The sequence below is a fragment of the Thunnus maccoyii genome, chromosome 1 (assembly GCF_910596095.1).
Source record: "Thunnus maccoyii chromosome 1, fThuMac1.1, whole genome shotgun sequence".
In the NCBI taxonomy this organism is placed as follows: domain Eukaryota; kingdom Metazoa; phylum Chordata; class Actinopteri; order Scombriformes; family Scombridae; genus Thunnus; species Thunnus maccoyii.
This window is the reverse complement of record NC_056533.1, coordinates 37,366,115-37,382,121: the sequence shown is the minus strand read 5'-3', so window position 1 is coordinate 37,382,121 and position 16,007 is coordinate 37,366,115. Positions and strand designations below refer to the sequence as shown.

The window sequence follows — 16,007 nt, the reverse complement described above, 5'->3', positions numbered from 1 at the left end:
TCAGTTCTTCATGAAGGAACGATGCCATTAGTGGAGAATCCTTGGGAGGTTTTTTGGGGGATGTTGGAAGCAGCTAAAATTCACCAGCATGTCAACAAGTCATAACTGATGCTATAAAATAAAGGAAATGTCTGTATTTGGCCACTAGATGGGGCTGTGTGCCACATACTGCTGATAAACAACAAGCCCATCCTCTGTCTGGCAGATCAACTATTATAAAAAAGATGAACAGATAAGTACAAAAGTTTTAATTAACAACATACTTCTGAGGACATTTACAGCAACACACTGATGTAAATGACATGATCTTTTACAGACATGAAAAAAGAAAAAAAACATATTTGGTTGAATTCTTTCATTAACTGTCTTCCAAACGTTGTTATGTATAACTTCATGCTTTGGTAGGAAAACTGCAAGAGGAAAATTTGTCACTCAATAAAAAAATCAGCACACACATTCCAGTTAGTTAAGCTGCTCTGTGGAAAGCAGGGTAAAGAGCAGCATGGAAAAGCCATCAGACGTTGGAAAGGGACAGTCGTTCGGGGTCATCGAGAGTTATCAGCGAGGTCAACGTGAAGCCGAGTGTGGGGAAGAAGATAAGGCGAAGCAAAAGCAATTATGAACCAACTTACCCGGTCTTTGGACTACACATGGAATGAGAGGAGGATGATAAAACAAAAAAAAGAAGAAGAGGGGGGGAGGTTGGCAAAACAATAAAGAGAAAGAATGAATCGATGCTACTTTAAAAAGCTGCATGGAAGCAATACAAAAAACTAGCAATACTATTGCACAAAACTACAAATGAGGGAAACACACATAAAATGGTTGTGGGAGATGACTGCAGTGGAAACAACTGGGTGTGGAATGGAAGAAGATGAGCTGATAGAAGTGAGCGTGTGAGCCAGGTGGCGGGGAGTGAGCGTGTGAGCCAGCTCTGGACTGCAGCGGGAGCACCGAGCCCACAATAACTCATGGACTCTTAACGGTGAACATTATTATTAACACTGTACTCCGGTATCAGCATCCTGCACAACAGGGTGTCATATATTGTTATCTTTAAAAACCTTTTTTCTCAGTCTAAATAAATCATATAGAGAGAAGAAAGTGAGTTGATTGTGAGGAAGACACCTACTTCTTCTGCTGCTTCCTGTTCTTCTCTGCAGGTCCTCCCAGGGTGCCCATTCCCAAGCCATCCTTAGGAGAGCTCTCTGCTTCAGGAGTGCCAGCTAGGAAGATGCACAAACACCTTGTTCAGAGCTGCTAGCATGGAACGGCATCACATTTACATGAACGTGTGCTGTAGAGGAGTAAAAACCCTGAGCCTAGTGTCTGACCTTGGCTAGGAGAGTCCTTGCCAGGAATGCTGGGTCGACCCTTCTCCTTCTTCCCAAAGAGGCGTCCAATGGAAGACTTGATGCTCTTCTTCTTGGCTGCTTTGTTGAGGGAGTCCTGGCTGCTGTTACTACTGCTGGGGTTACTGCCCTGGCCGTCTTGCAGGCCGGCCAGACTGTGGGACCAGAGAGGATTGACAAGATAAGAGAGAGAACAGAGAGACCAAAGAGGTACGTGGAAAATTCTAGACACCTCTCAGGTTCAGCCCTAAAGAAAGTGAAGGTATAAAACAATTTCTTCAGGTGACGGGAACAGGTGTTACCCTCGGATGTCTCTGATGTCCTCATGGCTGGCAGCGTGCCCCGCCTCCCTGTTCAGGCGCATGGAGCGTGGAGTGGTGGGGGGCGACGTCTCACATCGGATAGTGGCTTTGTCATCCTGAGCAGACTGTGTAGCAGTGAGAGAGAACATGTTAGTGAGGGATATCGTTCTGGTTTCACTGTTCAGACCACAAGTAGGAAAAAAAAACATCCTTAATTTGCAAACACGGCTGTTGAATAGAAAGGTGGTTTATTAAAGTTACACTGTAGTTTTTGGTTTTTGCACTCTGCCCTCCCAGTCCAGACCACAAATCAACAACTGAGTTCACTGTGAATGTTTCGGCCACTTTGTCCAGCTAACCTAGAAGAATTCACTCTGCAGTATTTCTGCAAGAAAAAAAAATACTGACTTACTTATATTTGACTTACTTATATAATTATAAAAGAAGTAATGAAAAACTCCTTAAGCTGTGGTGGAAATGACGACTTTTTCTGAACAGGTAACCTACTTCACCTGTTTAAATTACATATGTGTTACATTTACAAAACTCTGTAAATCCTAGTGATTAGCAATAAGTTAAGATTTAAAAAAATCTTGATTTGTGTTTCTCGTGCCGTTCGTCACGACACATTCTTGTCTCCACTTTTTACAATCATATAAAAGTAGCACAGCAAAAACGTAATTTTGAGAACTGTTTAAGTGACTTATTTAGTATCCCATAGTTTCCACAGACAATGTTTTATTGACTCATTTAGCGTTGCAATTAATGCAATTTTCACTGATGCAAACGACAACTTCAAAAAACCCAGGTGACGTATTAAAATTGCTTGTTTTGTCCGACCAACAAAGATTTTCATTTGGCATTTTTGCTTGAAACTTTTCAACAACTAATTAATAAATAAAATAGTTGCTGATTTATTTTCTGTTTATCAGTTTATCAGCGGTTCCAGAGTGATACCTCTGTGTGCCACTACGATGGTGGAAAAGATGAAGGCCCTGAAAGACGCTGTGTAGCTACTCACATCATATTACAATACTTTCATATATAGTATATAACAAAACACTCCTGTGCAATATCACTAAAATGTTAAATGATTCAAAATTGATCTTAAAAACAAACAGGTTCGATAAACTAAATTGAAAATACAATCCTCAAGAAAGCGAGAACGCCTTTGACTTCCAGTTAAGACCGACTGCCTGAACAAGGTAATAAAAGAACCTGTGAACACAACAACTTTCTCAGTTTTGACCTGAGTTGTGTTTAATGCAACATGGCTCCACACGAACAAGTAAGAAACCAGATTGTGGGACTTCATAAAGACGTGAGAGGGAATAAAATCCTCAGTAAGCTACTGAACAGAAGCCAGAACACAGCTGCAGCAGTGGTTCGGAGCAACAGGAGGAACCATACTACCAATAACAGAAAGGTGCAGCTGCCCAAAAATTACAGCACGCACAATTTACTATTTACGCATCCTTGCATTGAAAAACAGGGTAAGACGGGTTAAGTGCTTCTGACTTGGCACAAGGATTATCTGTGGAAACTGGTGTTTCAGTGGCTGCTCACACAGCGCGAAGGACACTGCATGAAGTCAACCTCTATGGACGACGTCCAAAAAAAAAGAAAAACCATTACTCACAAAACTGAAAGATTAAACTTTGCCAAAGAACACGAGAAGAAGCCTGATGAATACTGGCAGCACATCCTTTGGTCAGATGAAACCAAAGTAAATTTGTTCGGATCGGACGGGTTGCGGCGTGTTTGGCGCGGAGCTGGCCGGGACTACCGCAGCGACTGCACACTGCCGACCGTCAAACATGGAGGTGCTGATACGGGGCTGTAGGGGACGTTTATAGACGGAGCTATGAACCTAAATAATGAATGAAAAGATGACTCCCAGACTCAAGAAGGTTGGCAGGAGAGGAACCTTCCAACATGACAATGATCCTAAACACGCTGCAAAAATCACTTAAGAGTGATCACTTAAAATCAGGTAAGAGAGTCTTACTGATGAAGGATGTCACAGTTCATTCTTAAATATGGACCTTACATTATACTTGAGTCAAACATTCTGTTTTTCAAGTGAACAAGCTTAATTCTTCTTAAGTATTGTTTAAAAACAAATAAAAGTCTATTAAATGCAAAGGATACTTAACATTTTAGTGATATTAAGCAGGAGTGTACTCAGTTTTCTTATATACTGTATTTGCAGATGGGAGAGTATGAGGTTGTATTAGATGCTACATTGTGGGGGGGTCTAGGGTTGGGACATGATGGGGGGGGTGAGAGTAAGAGTGCCCAGTGAAGCAGGTCTCTAGTTTACCTTCCTGCGGTGCTTGCGCAGGTCACTAGGCTGAAGCATGGAGCAAAAAAAAAAGGAGAGAGAGAGAGAGAGAGAGGAGAAAAAGCTGTTAGTGAGACGCACGACAGACCAAGCAGTGGAACCAAGCCATGCACAAACACACAAGAGCCGGAAATCAGAACAAGATACACATTTACCCCGTGTAAACTGTCACTAAAGTACACATACACACACACACACACACACACACACAGAGCAGTGGAGACCCAGAGAAACTGTTTTATTGTGCAGTTCTTGGAGAGAAAGCCTGCAGGAGTGAAGAAGAGGAGACACAGCAAACTAACCACGCCAGAGGTCGGGTCAGGAACAGGGTTGGATGGGTGCAGCCTCGCTCAGATAAAGTGATGTAGTGAAGTTGGAGGGAAACTTTTATAAACACTAATAAGTTGGATAACTAAATAGGTGACCGGTTTACCTCTGGTGAACATCAGAGTGTTGAAATCACAGGTGAAACAGTTAGCTTAAACGTTAGCTTAAACGTTAGCTGGGTAGTTTTGCTTGGCTGAGAGCAGTGTGACACCTGAATTTATGAAACAGAGCTGTTGTAGACATATTTTCCATTGTGCACCTAAAAGAGGGGAGGTGGGAGGTTGGGGGGGGGATTTTTTCCCCCCCTCTGCATTCCTCACAGGCCTGGCATTAGCAGAGCAAATAAACCATCAGCCTGCCACATTTCTATGGGAGTTTATTTTGCCCCAGGAGAAAAATACCTAATCACTCATTTCCTTTCCTCAACTGACACAGTGAGGCCAGGGCACGGAAGAGATTAGAGAGCTATAAAAGGGAAACAGGAAGAGGAAATTGAAGGGTGAGCAGAAAGTTAATTTAATCACCCAAAATGCTTCTTTTCTTCCAGTGTCTCTTTATTTAGGAGGTTTGACCGGTTTCATCGATGCCTTGCTGACAGATGTGAAAGTTCACGAGACGAGATTAAAATAAAACATCTGTTAAAGCTGACAGTTGTTTCTCAGGCTTTATCTGCCAAACTAAAAGCAGCGCTCCCTTCATGTCTCTGATGTTTTACAGCCGTAGTTCAATTAACTTCATGAACTGTTGGGAGTCCTCCACTGTCAGCAGAACAGAGCGCCAGCTTTCCACAACCAGTCGAGTTAGACGATAACCGCGCTGCAATCAAGCTGATGAGCGATGACTTCATTATTTTATTATCTAGCTTCAATAAATGTGACACATAAAAGGAAAAAGGGGCAGTGATCGGTGACCTTTTTTTCCCCTCCTGGAAATCTTACAGGGACTGAAGAAATGCTTGAACTCGGGTTAATTATTGCAATCGCAAGATCACAAATTCCTGACAGGACTGACTGATGAGAAATACCAGCTGCAACATTCACAGGAAAAACGAGTCACAGTGGCCTCAAAATTTCCAGCCCAGCTCATGTTTTGAAACAACTAAAAAAAAAAAAAAAGTGGCTGCAGGAGAAAGTGTCAACCCGACAGAAGTGAAGCTACAGTCATTTCAACAGGTTCCTAATGTAACTGTAATGATGCTGTGTACTGTACAACACAGCAAGGTGACGTTACAGGAAGAGACGAGATAAACAAACATAGAATAACAGAGCAGTGGCAGCCTGTTACACTGACCTGAGGCCGCCTAGAGCACCAGAGTCACACAGGTGAGCAGGAGGAGCTCACAGGTGCAGGAGCTAGAGGTTCAATGTTTTATTCTTCTGCTAGTATTAACCATAAAAGTGAATCTTGCTCACCAGTTGAGGTGTTTCCCTTTAATGTCATCGTTTGAATATTCACATGTATCTAGAATATTGACACAAGATCATGATTGGTCTGACTGACAGTCGCCTGGAGGTTTGTTGTAAGATGATAAAACCATTTGTTCTGTGAAGCACTTGGATCTTTTCACACTGCAGTCTCTCCCAGATCAACCTGCACATATTTCAAACACCCACCAGCCAGGTGTGTGAGGAAAAGGAGCTTAACTGGCCTAAACTGAATCTATTTCACTATGCTGTCAATGTGCACCTGTCTGAGGGTGAATATTAACACAAATCTTCTGTTTACTCGTCTTTTTCTGATTCCATTTGTAGCCACTGAAAGACTCCTTATAGATAATTTTACTGCTAATAGTCAGAGAAAGCTTTTGTCACTAAAACTACTTTTTATCTGGATATTTATGAGACGTATGACGTGAATTACTGTTGAATTCTGTGGTACCGTACAGCAGAGTGATTGTGCGTCAAAGGCAAATTTCCTTCTGGGACAATAAAGTCTTATCTTCATGACCAAGCTTAAAGGAGGCAAACGGTGCAATTCTTATTATCTCTAAAATAATATTACCTGATATAATTATATTTTGATTACTAGCTTGACACACAAGCTCCGTCTGCATCATCATAATTATTCTTGGAGCACACAATCGGAAAAAAAAAGGAAAAGTTCACAAGTGTCTTAAGGTAACAAACGGAAAGCTAGAGGCAGACTGCACCCACCCGGGGATGGAAGGATGGAAGGAAGGAAGGAAGGGGACTGTGGAGAGATCTGCAGGTACCTGAAAATACGGTGCATAGCTATAAGCTTGAGGGGGGGGGCTGAAGCCGGTTGCACCATAGGGCAGGTAAGTTACTGTCTGCTGGGAGAGGGAGCTCTGGATGACGTAGGGATCATAGCAATATTGCTACAGGCAGGCGGGGGGGTGGGGGGGGCAGTTACATATACACATGGTTACAGACTCTCGCACACACACACAAAATATTAGTACTGATCATACTGATGAGAGGAGACAGAGTAAATAAACACAGTCAGTGTTAAAAGCATAATTAGGTGAAAATACACAGTTAGACCTGAAATACGAGACGACACCATGAATAGAATCACACAGGAAACTCATTCTGACTTATTTGATTTGTGTAATGAGAGAAAGCAATACTAGAGTTTCCTGAGGCGTAACTGAATAAAGCTTTTAGACACAGAGGGGTGATAAATACGGTCCCGGTTGGGAAACATATGACGGGAGAGGAAGTGGTTACCAAGGTCATGACACCCATGCGGTCCAGTTCTCTGTTGGGGCTTCGGGGAATGCGTCTGGGGGTAGAGTGGCCGGAGCCCGGGGGAGAGCCGCCCAACGAGGAGCCGGCGCACAGTGACGGAGGGATGGAGCTCATAGAGCGGAAACGTCCTCCCAGACTGTCGCCGCTGCCCACCCGGCACTCGATCTCCTCCGCCCGGATAGCTGTGCTCTCCTTCTCCTCTTGGATCATTCTGGAAAGATTTAAAAAAAAAAATAAAGGAAATAAGAGTCGAGTTAAATTCAGGCGCTGCTGCTGAAAAGATTCATCTAAATATGTGGAAGTCGTGTACCTAATTTCATTGTTGATAGCGTCCAGCTGCTCCTGCAGCATTAAGGCGAGGGTCTGTGCGTCGGCCTGGCCACCAGGGGACAGCAGGTCCACCGAGCTGAAAATGGTCTCTCGGTCCTCCTCCAGGTCTGAGGCGTCCATGTCGCTCTCGAAGGCCTGGGCCACGTTCGCCAGCACGTTGGCCTGCTGCATGCGCTCCCACTCCTGCTCGTTCAGAGTCTGCACCTGGATTAACACACGGAAAGGTATAAAACAGGAAACGGAGAAAGAACGGAGGGAGAGAGTATTCAAACAGCAGAGAGAGGAATATATGAGGGGAGAGAGAGGTGACACAGAGAGATGAGGAGGTTAGCTGGATACTTGAGTATTGGTCATTGATTCACTACACAGACAAGTAACTGTCACTGTTATCGCCACCACACTGACTTACATGTCGCTGATGTCCAGAGGAAGCAAACAGAGAGAGACGGAGAAGAAAAATCATCAAAAAGAACTCAAACATTAGACTGAAACAGGTGCAGGAAGGAGAAAGAAACAGTTACAGTGAAGAAGATCGAACCAGTAGATTATTCCAAAAGTGAAAAGAACATAAAACTGCTCAACTTGAACATACAAGAATTCAGCTGCAAGTTCTCGCCGTCTCATTAGATTGGATAACACTCGCCTTTGTTTATAGTGTGTTCAGTGTAAGCAGGAACCCGCAGGAACCCGTAGGATCTATGACACTCACAGTAGATTCTGCTGGTGTCCATGTTGTTTAACAAGTAAGATCTTTAAACTACCTGATGAATTCCTTTAACATTAATTAAGCAGATATAAATCTACTGTTTGTACAGCGGACGGGTCGGGGGGAGCTCACCTTGGATGGCTCGTCCCGGAGCGCCGCCACTCGTCCCTTCTGAGGCCGCCTCAGCACCAGAGCGCTGCCGTAGTGGTCTGAGTTACTGTCCATCATGGAGGAAGCCGACACCGGGTATCTGAAGTCTGGAGTGCTGCCCAGCTGCGACCGTCTGGAAGAAAACACACATCATGAACTGATCAGGAAGACTACAAACATGGTTTCTTCTGTACTAATATGTACAAATAAAGACAAAATAAAACATTTATTTTTTTTAAAGTTTGTACGCAGCAGCATTCTGGAGAAAACCAGAGGTTTATTTTGCTGATCAAACAAACCAAGTCAGAATATTATTTTATGTTATGCAACTTAACTTACTGATCTTAATCATATTCACAGGTTTTCTAAATGTCTCCAATCTATCGAGTTATTCATTATTAAATATGGAAATTATATTGATTCTGTTAAACTTATCAATAATTAGAAATGTGTGTATAATTAATCTGCTGCAGGAGTTTTAAGTCGTTCTCTTTGCATATTTATGTTTAACTTATTTATCTGCTTAACTTTAATAATATTATCATATTTGCGATTATTTGCATATTAAATTATTACATTTTATATCTTATCTTAGTTTTTCTTTATTGACATTTCATGTTTTAATTTAACTCAATGTGTAATAAACTATTGAAATGTTGTTGTTTTTTTACTTTACAAATGTACAATAACAATGAAATTGATCATCATCTAGTTTTGGTTGTCATGACAACCAAACATGCGCTTCAAAAAGCAGCAGCAAAGTCTGGTAGCTCTCAACTTTGGCTGAATTTTGTTGTGTTTTTGTTGCTGACGGATGTTTCTGTGGGGAGAAGAGTTTAATTGAGGGAAGAGCTTCTTTCGTTGAGGCTGAGTGAATCTGGAGGATACCATCCTGTTACAGCTGAGATCAAACTGAAAGCTATGATGGACACTAGCAGACAGCCTGTCCACAGCCTCCTGGAGCGACGGAGGAGAAGCTGCAGCAGTCGGCTCCTCTCAGATCCTCCGTCTCCACGGCAATAAGACTGTTCAATCCCTCCTGAATTGACTGGATAGTTTTTATATTTTGATGAGCTCTAAAGTAATATCCATCTATCTATCTATCTATCTATCTATCTCTCTCTCTCTCTCTCTATGTTGTGTGTGACATACAGGATGTTACAGTCCCAGTTTACCCGTGTAGTAAGGAGTTGCTCCTGCTCCTGCCCTGCTCGTTCTCTGCCCTCATGGTCTCGATCTGGATCAGGAGCTGCTCCTATAAGACAAAACATTTACAGACATGTTGTCATTTGGCGGAGATTCAAAAAGCCTGAAGCCTTTAAGGAAAATGTCAACATCACTAGAGAGTATATCATGACAGGAACACAAAGATTCCCCCCAAACAAGAAGCAGCTTTTCACTTTAATTCTACAGTTTGGCAAAGATCCCTCACCTTCTCATGATGAGACTCCTCAATCAACTTCTTAGTGTGCTCCAGTTCTCTTATCAGGGCATTCTGCAGAGAGAGAGACGGAGACAAGCTGGCAAATAAACACTGACTGAGCTGCTAATATGCACCGTGACATATGATGTCACCACCAAACAGTCATGGGACTGGCACAGTGACCCAACAAATATTTATAATGGCGATGATATACAGTGTTCCAACAATAAACCACACGTCTGCGTTAATCACCTTATCCTCCAGAGCAGACATCCTCTCTTTGAGGTGGAGCTGGAGTCTTTCATTGGACTCTGACAGGAGCTTGTCCACCGTCTCGGACAGACGCTTGTTGTGCTCCTCGTTCATCTTCTCTCGCTGCCGTGCCTACAAAAATAGAAACGTTACATTTATAGAAGGTGCGCATGTTGAGAATGACTCGATATCAGTAAAAGGTTTTGTTTGATGACAGCAGATTCCCTCTCTCTTTCTCACCCTGAGCAGTTCCTGGTTCTTCTCCTCCAGCTGGGCCTCCAGCTGCCTCAGTCTCTCCTCCACGTTTCCGTGGCGTTCCTCTGCCTGAAAACGGGGGGGGACACGGATAGGAAACCCTTTATCTTTCCTGTACTAAGACAGATCAGTGGCTCAGTAAATTCAGGCCTCTCATCAGATCTAATGAGTGTCTCTAGAGCTGTGCTTTGATCTCCCCTGCAGTGTGCTTTGTCATCCATCCTGGAGAAGGACCTCGCCGAGACAAGGTCTAAATAAGCTCGGCCCTGATTGAGGTTTTGGGGACGGAGATCAAGTCCTTCAAAAGGATGGGGGTCACCAACTTCACCAGCCTGGGAAGCATGAGTCTACATGTGTCAACCTACAGCTACAAGCCGAGAACCGTGCACCGGCTGCATCAGGAGAGGACAGCAAAGCAACACAACCCACAGAAAAACAAAAACAACAGCCAGTATTTCCCATAATGCAGATCTACCATACAACTAAATATTAAATCACAGCCTACAGACGTGTGTGTAAAATAAGGATCAGTCTATTGGCTCGTATTTATTTAAAAGCCAATAGTCTGATCATTTCTCTGCGACACAGCCTGTTCTAGTAATCTAGTAAAGGGCGGGGTCTCCACAAGTCTTTGAGCAAATCAGCTGGCACTTCCTGTTTGTGTTAGACACCAAACATTAAGTTTTCTAAAGGAGAGGTACCAGCATGAAGTGCTGAGCAACATAACACACCAGCAGATAAAACACAAACACAGCGGCGTATAGGAACGGGCGGGTCAGGGCCAGGTTTCAGGCTAAATAACATACTACAGCTGCTACGTCACTTAACCAGGTGCTTCAATGACTGAAATCAGACAGAGTGATGACAGTATTTTTGTTTGGAATTTCTGACCATTTTTTTTATGTTTCAATTTTTTTATTGGCCTGGTTAAGATCTGTAACAGAACAAAATGGGAGATTTTTTCCAGTATCCAGCAGGATTTGGAATCAGCATTTTGAGTAAACCTGGTCTACCTTCTTCTGGGTCTTAGTGCCTTTAGAGCCACACAGAACACACTAGGGGGGTTTGACAAGGAAGAGGAGAGAACACAGGACACATTTAATGTGAGTTTAAGCACAATTAAACGTCGTGGTTGGAGGGAGACGGATACTGTGATGGCAGCACCGTGTCAGAGGAGGAATAACACAACGAGGGATGTTGAGCTTCACCGAACAGACGAGAACGGAGGATCTATGTTAATGTCATGTATGACGACTATGTGTCTCCAGTCAAAGAGGAAATGAGTCAGGATCATTAAAAATGCATGAAGGTGTGTGTGTGTGTGTGTGTGTGTGTGTGGGGGGGGGGGGGTCAACAGTGAAGATGGAGCGTGACACTGAAGAGTTAAAGAGTGGAGGGAAATTAAATTGGCCTTTAATGCTTATTAGTTCTTAATGTCTTTAAAGAAAAATGGAAAGTTTAGAGATGATTTAATAGTTTAGAATATAATGTTTGTTCTATTTGTGTATTCTAACTAGATCTGCATGTCACAACTTTTAGGTCTGTAATGTTGTCATTAAAGTTATTTTTACTGTTTTATCTGGAATCATCTTTAAATTTTATGCGTTTTAACACTTGTTTGAGTCAAATGACTTATTACTTCTGGATTTGTTTTTTCTTTCTGTTTTGTGTTCGTGTGTCTAAATAAAGTGAACAAAAAGCAAGAAAGAAGAAACTGTGGAAATGACAGAGATTAGTTCAAAGATGTGAAACGTCTCTGCAGTAAAAGTCTGAGAGTAACAATGAATCTTAGCTTGAACTTCAGAGACGCGCTGTGAGCCAGATCCAATACTAATAAGGTTGTAAGTTTGCCTGTCTAGGTTCAGCTGCAGCGTGTGTTGTCCAAGACAAAGGCTCAAACTATAAATGGATAAAAACATGAGCCAAATCTCTAAAAATAGATCCCTGTGGATATTTGGAGTAACATAAACAATGGCTTCCCCTGCAGCTTCCGCAGGGGAGCTCCGAGCTGTTGCGACGTAAAGGAACTAATCCAACAGCCCTGCTAACAGTATGTGTGCTGGTATCAAAGAATATAGGAAAAGGTTGGGTAACGTGCTGATACCTTTGTGAGGGCGGCTACCCTCTGTGCTAGCTCAGCCTCCACCTCAGGCAGCGTCTCTGCCTTGCGGATGGTCTGCTGCAGCTTCTGCTCAGCCAGCTCCAACTTCTCCTGGAGTTGCCGGTTTCTGTCCTCAGTCTGCAAACAATAAACAAACCAAAGGCAAACAGTCATTAGACAAGGATGTCGAAGGCTCGTCTGTGCTTACATCCTGGCCTCAGGGTTAACTGTCAGTTCTACAAGGTGAAGAAGAGAGAGGCCAAAAAATAAATAAAAAGAGAGAGAGAGGGAGACAAAGGGAGACCGGGAGGAGGGGATGGGTAAGGGTGGGGTGGACAGGAAGTAAGGAAGAGAGCATTCATAATGATACAAAGACAGACACAAAAACCCCATAAGAAAAGAGGAGAGAGACATCTCCATCTTAGCGAGCACATATAAAAGAAACGAGCCAGCGTCTATGAGGCTTCTCATTCAGTGCCTGCTGCGCTAGTCAGTGTGTGAATACAGCAGGAATTCATTAGCAGGGGTCTGAACACTGCCAAGAAGAACTGCAGGCCGTCCCTTCTGGCAGACAACTCTGAGACTCAACACACCAAAACCAACACATGCCTTCATCTACTCAAGAGTCACATCATGATGTGTGTAGAGGTTAGTGGTGTGATGAAATGTAAACTTAATCTAATCTAGAAGATATGACTACATCCATTTGAATTGTAAATATCGGGAAGCAGCGGCGCATGCTTCAGTACGTCACGCCTCTCGTCAGTGATCACGTGTGTAGAGTGTGAACGTACTTGTCTGAAGAGCGACTCCTTGTTGGCCACTTCGTTCTCCAGCTTGTCGTTCAGGTCGTGGACGGAGGTAGCCTCCCGCTGAGCCGCCAGGTAGCGTTTCTCCAGAGTGGTGATCCTCTCCTCCATGTCTTCCTTCTGAGCCATTGACTGCACATGTACATACATTTCTATTAGTGTCCACAGTCTTTGACCCCAGCCTACTGACCTCTGACCTTTGCCATCTTCTGATGAAAGGGATGGGAAAATGTTCCAGTGGCCTACATTTATATATTTTATGTTTTATATAGAGAAAGCAGGGTGTGATACAGATGTTTTGACGTATATCGGGCGTATAACTAAACATTACCTCTCTCAGGTCTCTCTGTAGTCGTGTGTTCATGTCTTCAGATTTGATGAGGTCCTTTCGGGCTGTGTCCAGGTCCTCCTCCAGCTCGTTGATGCGTGATACCATAGCAGCCATGCGCTCCTTCATCTGGCCCAGATCAGCCGTCTGACGGTCCACCACCTCCTGGAGCTCGCCCACCTTCCCGAACCCGGGTCCCGACTCCTCCTCTTGACTCAGCGAACCATCTGACGACCGCTGTGAGAGAATGAACAGTGTTGTTAAACTGAGCGACCTTCTTTGAACATCTTCTAGTTGAAGATGAGGGGAGGGGGGGGGGGTTAAGGGATTAGAGATGATAGGTTAGGAGGGTGTTTTTTATTATATATGTATGTTGTTTTTTATATTTTATACACATATATATATATATATATATAAAAGAGCATATTGTGATGTAATTGCATGTATATTCTGTTTGGATATATGTGCTCATGTATTTATGTCAACATACTCAAACAAAAAAACATTTGAAATGAACAACTTCAACCAATTCTGAGGTGAACAGAATTACTGGATGCTCAGTCTGTTTCACCCACTCAGCATGTTGGACAATGATGCCCCCCCCCTCCCCTCCCGGAGCTAACGGAGCTACTGCAGGACACATGACGTTAATATCACAGCAGACGACTCCTTGTTATTCTCATACAGGCGGGAGACTGTAAAAAGCTTTTAGATTCATTCATTCATTCATTCATGCAGTTAACTTTTTAAAGTAAAAAGGCTGCAGATTGATGTTAATTGCCGGTTATGTTTCATATTGTATTTCAGTGGATTAATGACACCAGTGAATAGTTTGGCACACAGTGTACTGGAGTCAGAGGCAGGAAATAGAGCCCCGTTCTCTACTTATTCAATCCAGAACTGGCTTTGAATCGAGTCTCTTTATTGATTCTTTCTGATGTTTTTAATCTAACTATTTCTTTTTATTATTTCCTATTTTTCTCATGTTTTGTGAGGCACATTGTGTTATGATATAAAGTAAGTAACCTGGACTGTTTCCAGTCTGCTGATCCCTTTATGTTTCTGCCCTGTGCCTGTATGTTGATAACATAACTTAGCAAAGTTAATCATTGCATGTCTCGGACTGAGTCGGCTGAGGTGTGGCGTACTTAAGGACAGCTGAGAAAACAGTAATGATAAAGGAAAAGCTTCTATAAAAATAAGAGAAGTTGACTCCGGTCAAAGGTCAAAGCTGCACCGATACTCTGTTTGCTCCATGTTTACAGTGCTGCTAGGACACAAATGTTCAATTTGCGTTGCATTAATATCATTAATACTCCAAAATGCATGCAGTAATACTCTGTAGAGCTCAGGCTGACATTACATATTAATCAGATCTCAGGTTTAGCACAATATCCACTGTGGATTTTTCTCTCTTCTCTTCACTAAGAAGACATTAAGAGTTTATTTCTGCACCGTAAGAATGTTCAATAAACATTCATATTACACCAATTTAAAAATAAACTCTACTGAATATATCCTGAAGTCATTTAATAGGTTATAATTTGCTTTAATTAACTGAACAGATGCAGGACACTTGTCACACACGAGCAGCTGTGGCTTCGCCTCCCGCTTGGCTTTCACACACACATGCTGTTGAGTAATCTCACCTTGCCATTAGTGCTCGGTGTGTTTTCAGAGTTGTGGTTGACCTCGCTGGTTCCATCTGCCAGCCCTCTCTTCTGGCCGTTCTGCTCCCTGAGGTAAGCCAACTAGAGAAAACACCAGTTTGTTAACACCTTAGTGAATCATTTATTTGCTAGTGACGACCATTTAGACCGTTCTGTGGTTAACCACTAAACCTAGTTTGCTTCCATTTATGATTGGATTGATTTATCCTTTGTGATGTTATTTTTTCCATTTCACTTAAGCGAGTACTCGCAGCGAGCAGCTCGAGAGCCCAGGGCCTCGAGTTCAAACCAAAACTATTCTGGTTGCAGACTCACATGAATACCCTGCACAGAGCAGCGCTCTATGCCAAATGGTCAAACGGCAGGAAAACAAAGCAGCAAGAAGCTGCCTTGCCTTAGGAAGTAAAGCCAGTAATAAAAGCAGAGTGGCAAGTGGTCGATTTCGTGTGTGTGTGTGTGTGTGTGTGTGTGTGTGTGTGTGTGTGTGTGGTCTCAGGCTGATTCCCAGGAACAAAAGATGACTGCAGCATGAAGCAGAGAGGAAATCTAGGACACTTCCCCAAGATCCTCTGGGTCTTTTGTCAATCTTAATCCCATTCAATACACAGTGGACTCCAGACTCTCCCTCCCTTTAAATACATGTGCACATGTTTGTATGAAGGAGTTGCAAAATCTCTACTTCGCATTCAGAGTGAAAACACAACACGTCCATAGAAATACAGCACAGGAAAGGTGCACAGACTTACTGTAATGTTTCAAAATAAAATTCTCTGTTACCACATCTGTTTTTAAAAAGGTTTGTTTTGTTTTGTTTGCATCTTCTGGTGTTAAAGTTTTTCAGTGTAGTATAAAATAATGGCGTAGCAGTGGCTGACTGACACATTTTGAGGTCAGAGCAGCAGTTCAGTTCGTGTCACCGCAGAAGCATAAAAGGAGCACGTCATTCA

General features: G+C 42.9%; 1 protein-coding gene across 7 annotated transcripts in view; it reads right to left on the bottom strand.

Moving 5' to 3' along the window:
* ppfia1 (PTPRF interacting protein alpha 1) overlaps positions 1-16,007 on the bottom strand; it is a 42,964-nt gene that overhangs the window by 8,889 nt on the left and 18,068 nt on the right. For 6 of the 7 annotated variants that reach the window (XM_042407863.1, XM_042407933.1, XM_042407777.1 and 3 more), the window contains exons 6-20: positions 15,040-15,141; positions 13,394-13,627; positions 13,048-13,194; positions 12,257-12,391; positions 10,138-10,221; positions 9,898-10,029; positions 9,655-9,717; positions 9,398-9,477; positions 8,205-8,355; positions 7,347-7,570; positions 7,016-7,247; positions 3,978-4,007; positions 1,655-1,779; positions 1,335-1,507; positions 1,133-1,226 (exon numbers count right to left, since the gene is read on the bottom strand). In XM_042407863.1, coding sequence (XP_042263797.1) covers positions 1,133-1,226; positions 1,335-1,507; positions 1,655-1,779; positions 3,978-4,007; positions 7,016-7,247; positions 7,347-7,570; positions 8,205-8,355; positions 9,398-9,477; positions 9,655-9,717; positions 9,898-10,029; positions 10,138-10,221; positions 12,257-12,391; positions 13,048-13,194; positions 13,394-13,627; positions 15,040-15,141 — 2,006 coding nt within the window. The remainder of the gene's footprint in view (positions 1-1,132; positions 1,227-1,334; positions 1,508-1,654; positions 1,780-3,977; positions 4,008-7,015; positions 7,248-7,346; positions 7,571-8,204; positions 8,356-9,397; positions 9,478-9,654; positions 9,718-9,897; positions 10,030-10,137; positions 10,222-12,256; positions 12,392-13,047; positions 13,195-13,393; positions 13,628-15,039; positions 15,142-16,007) is intronic. The other variant, XM_042408011.1, reaches the window with a different exon arrangement.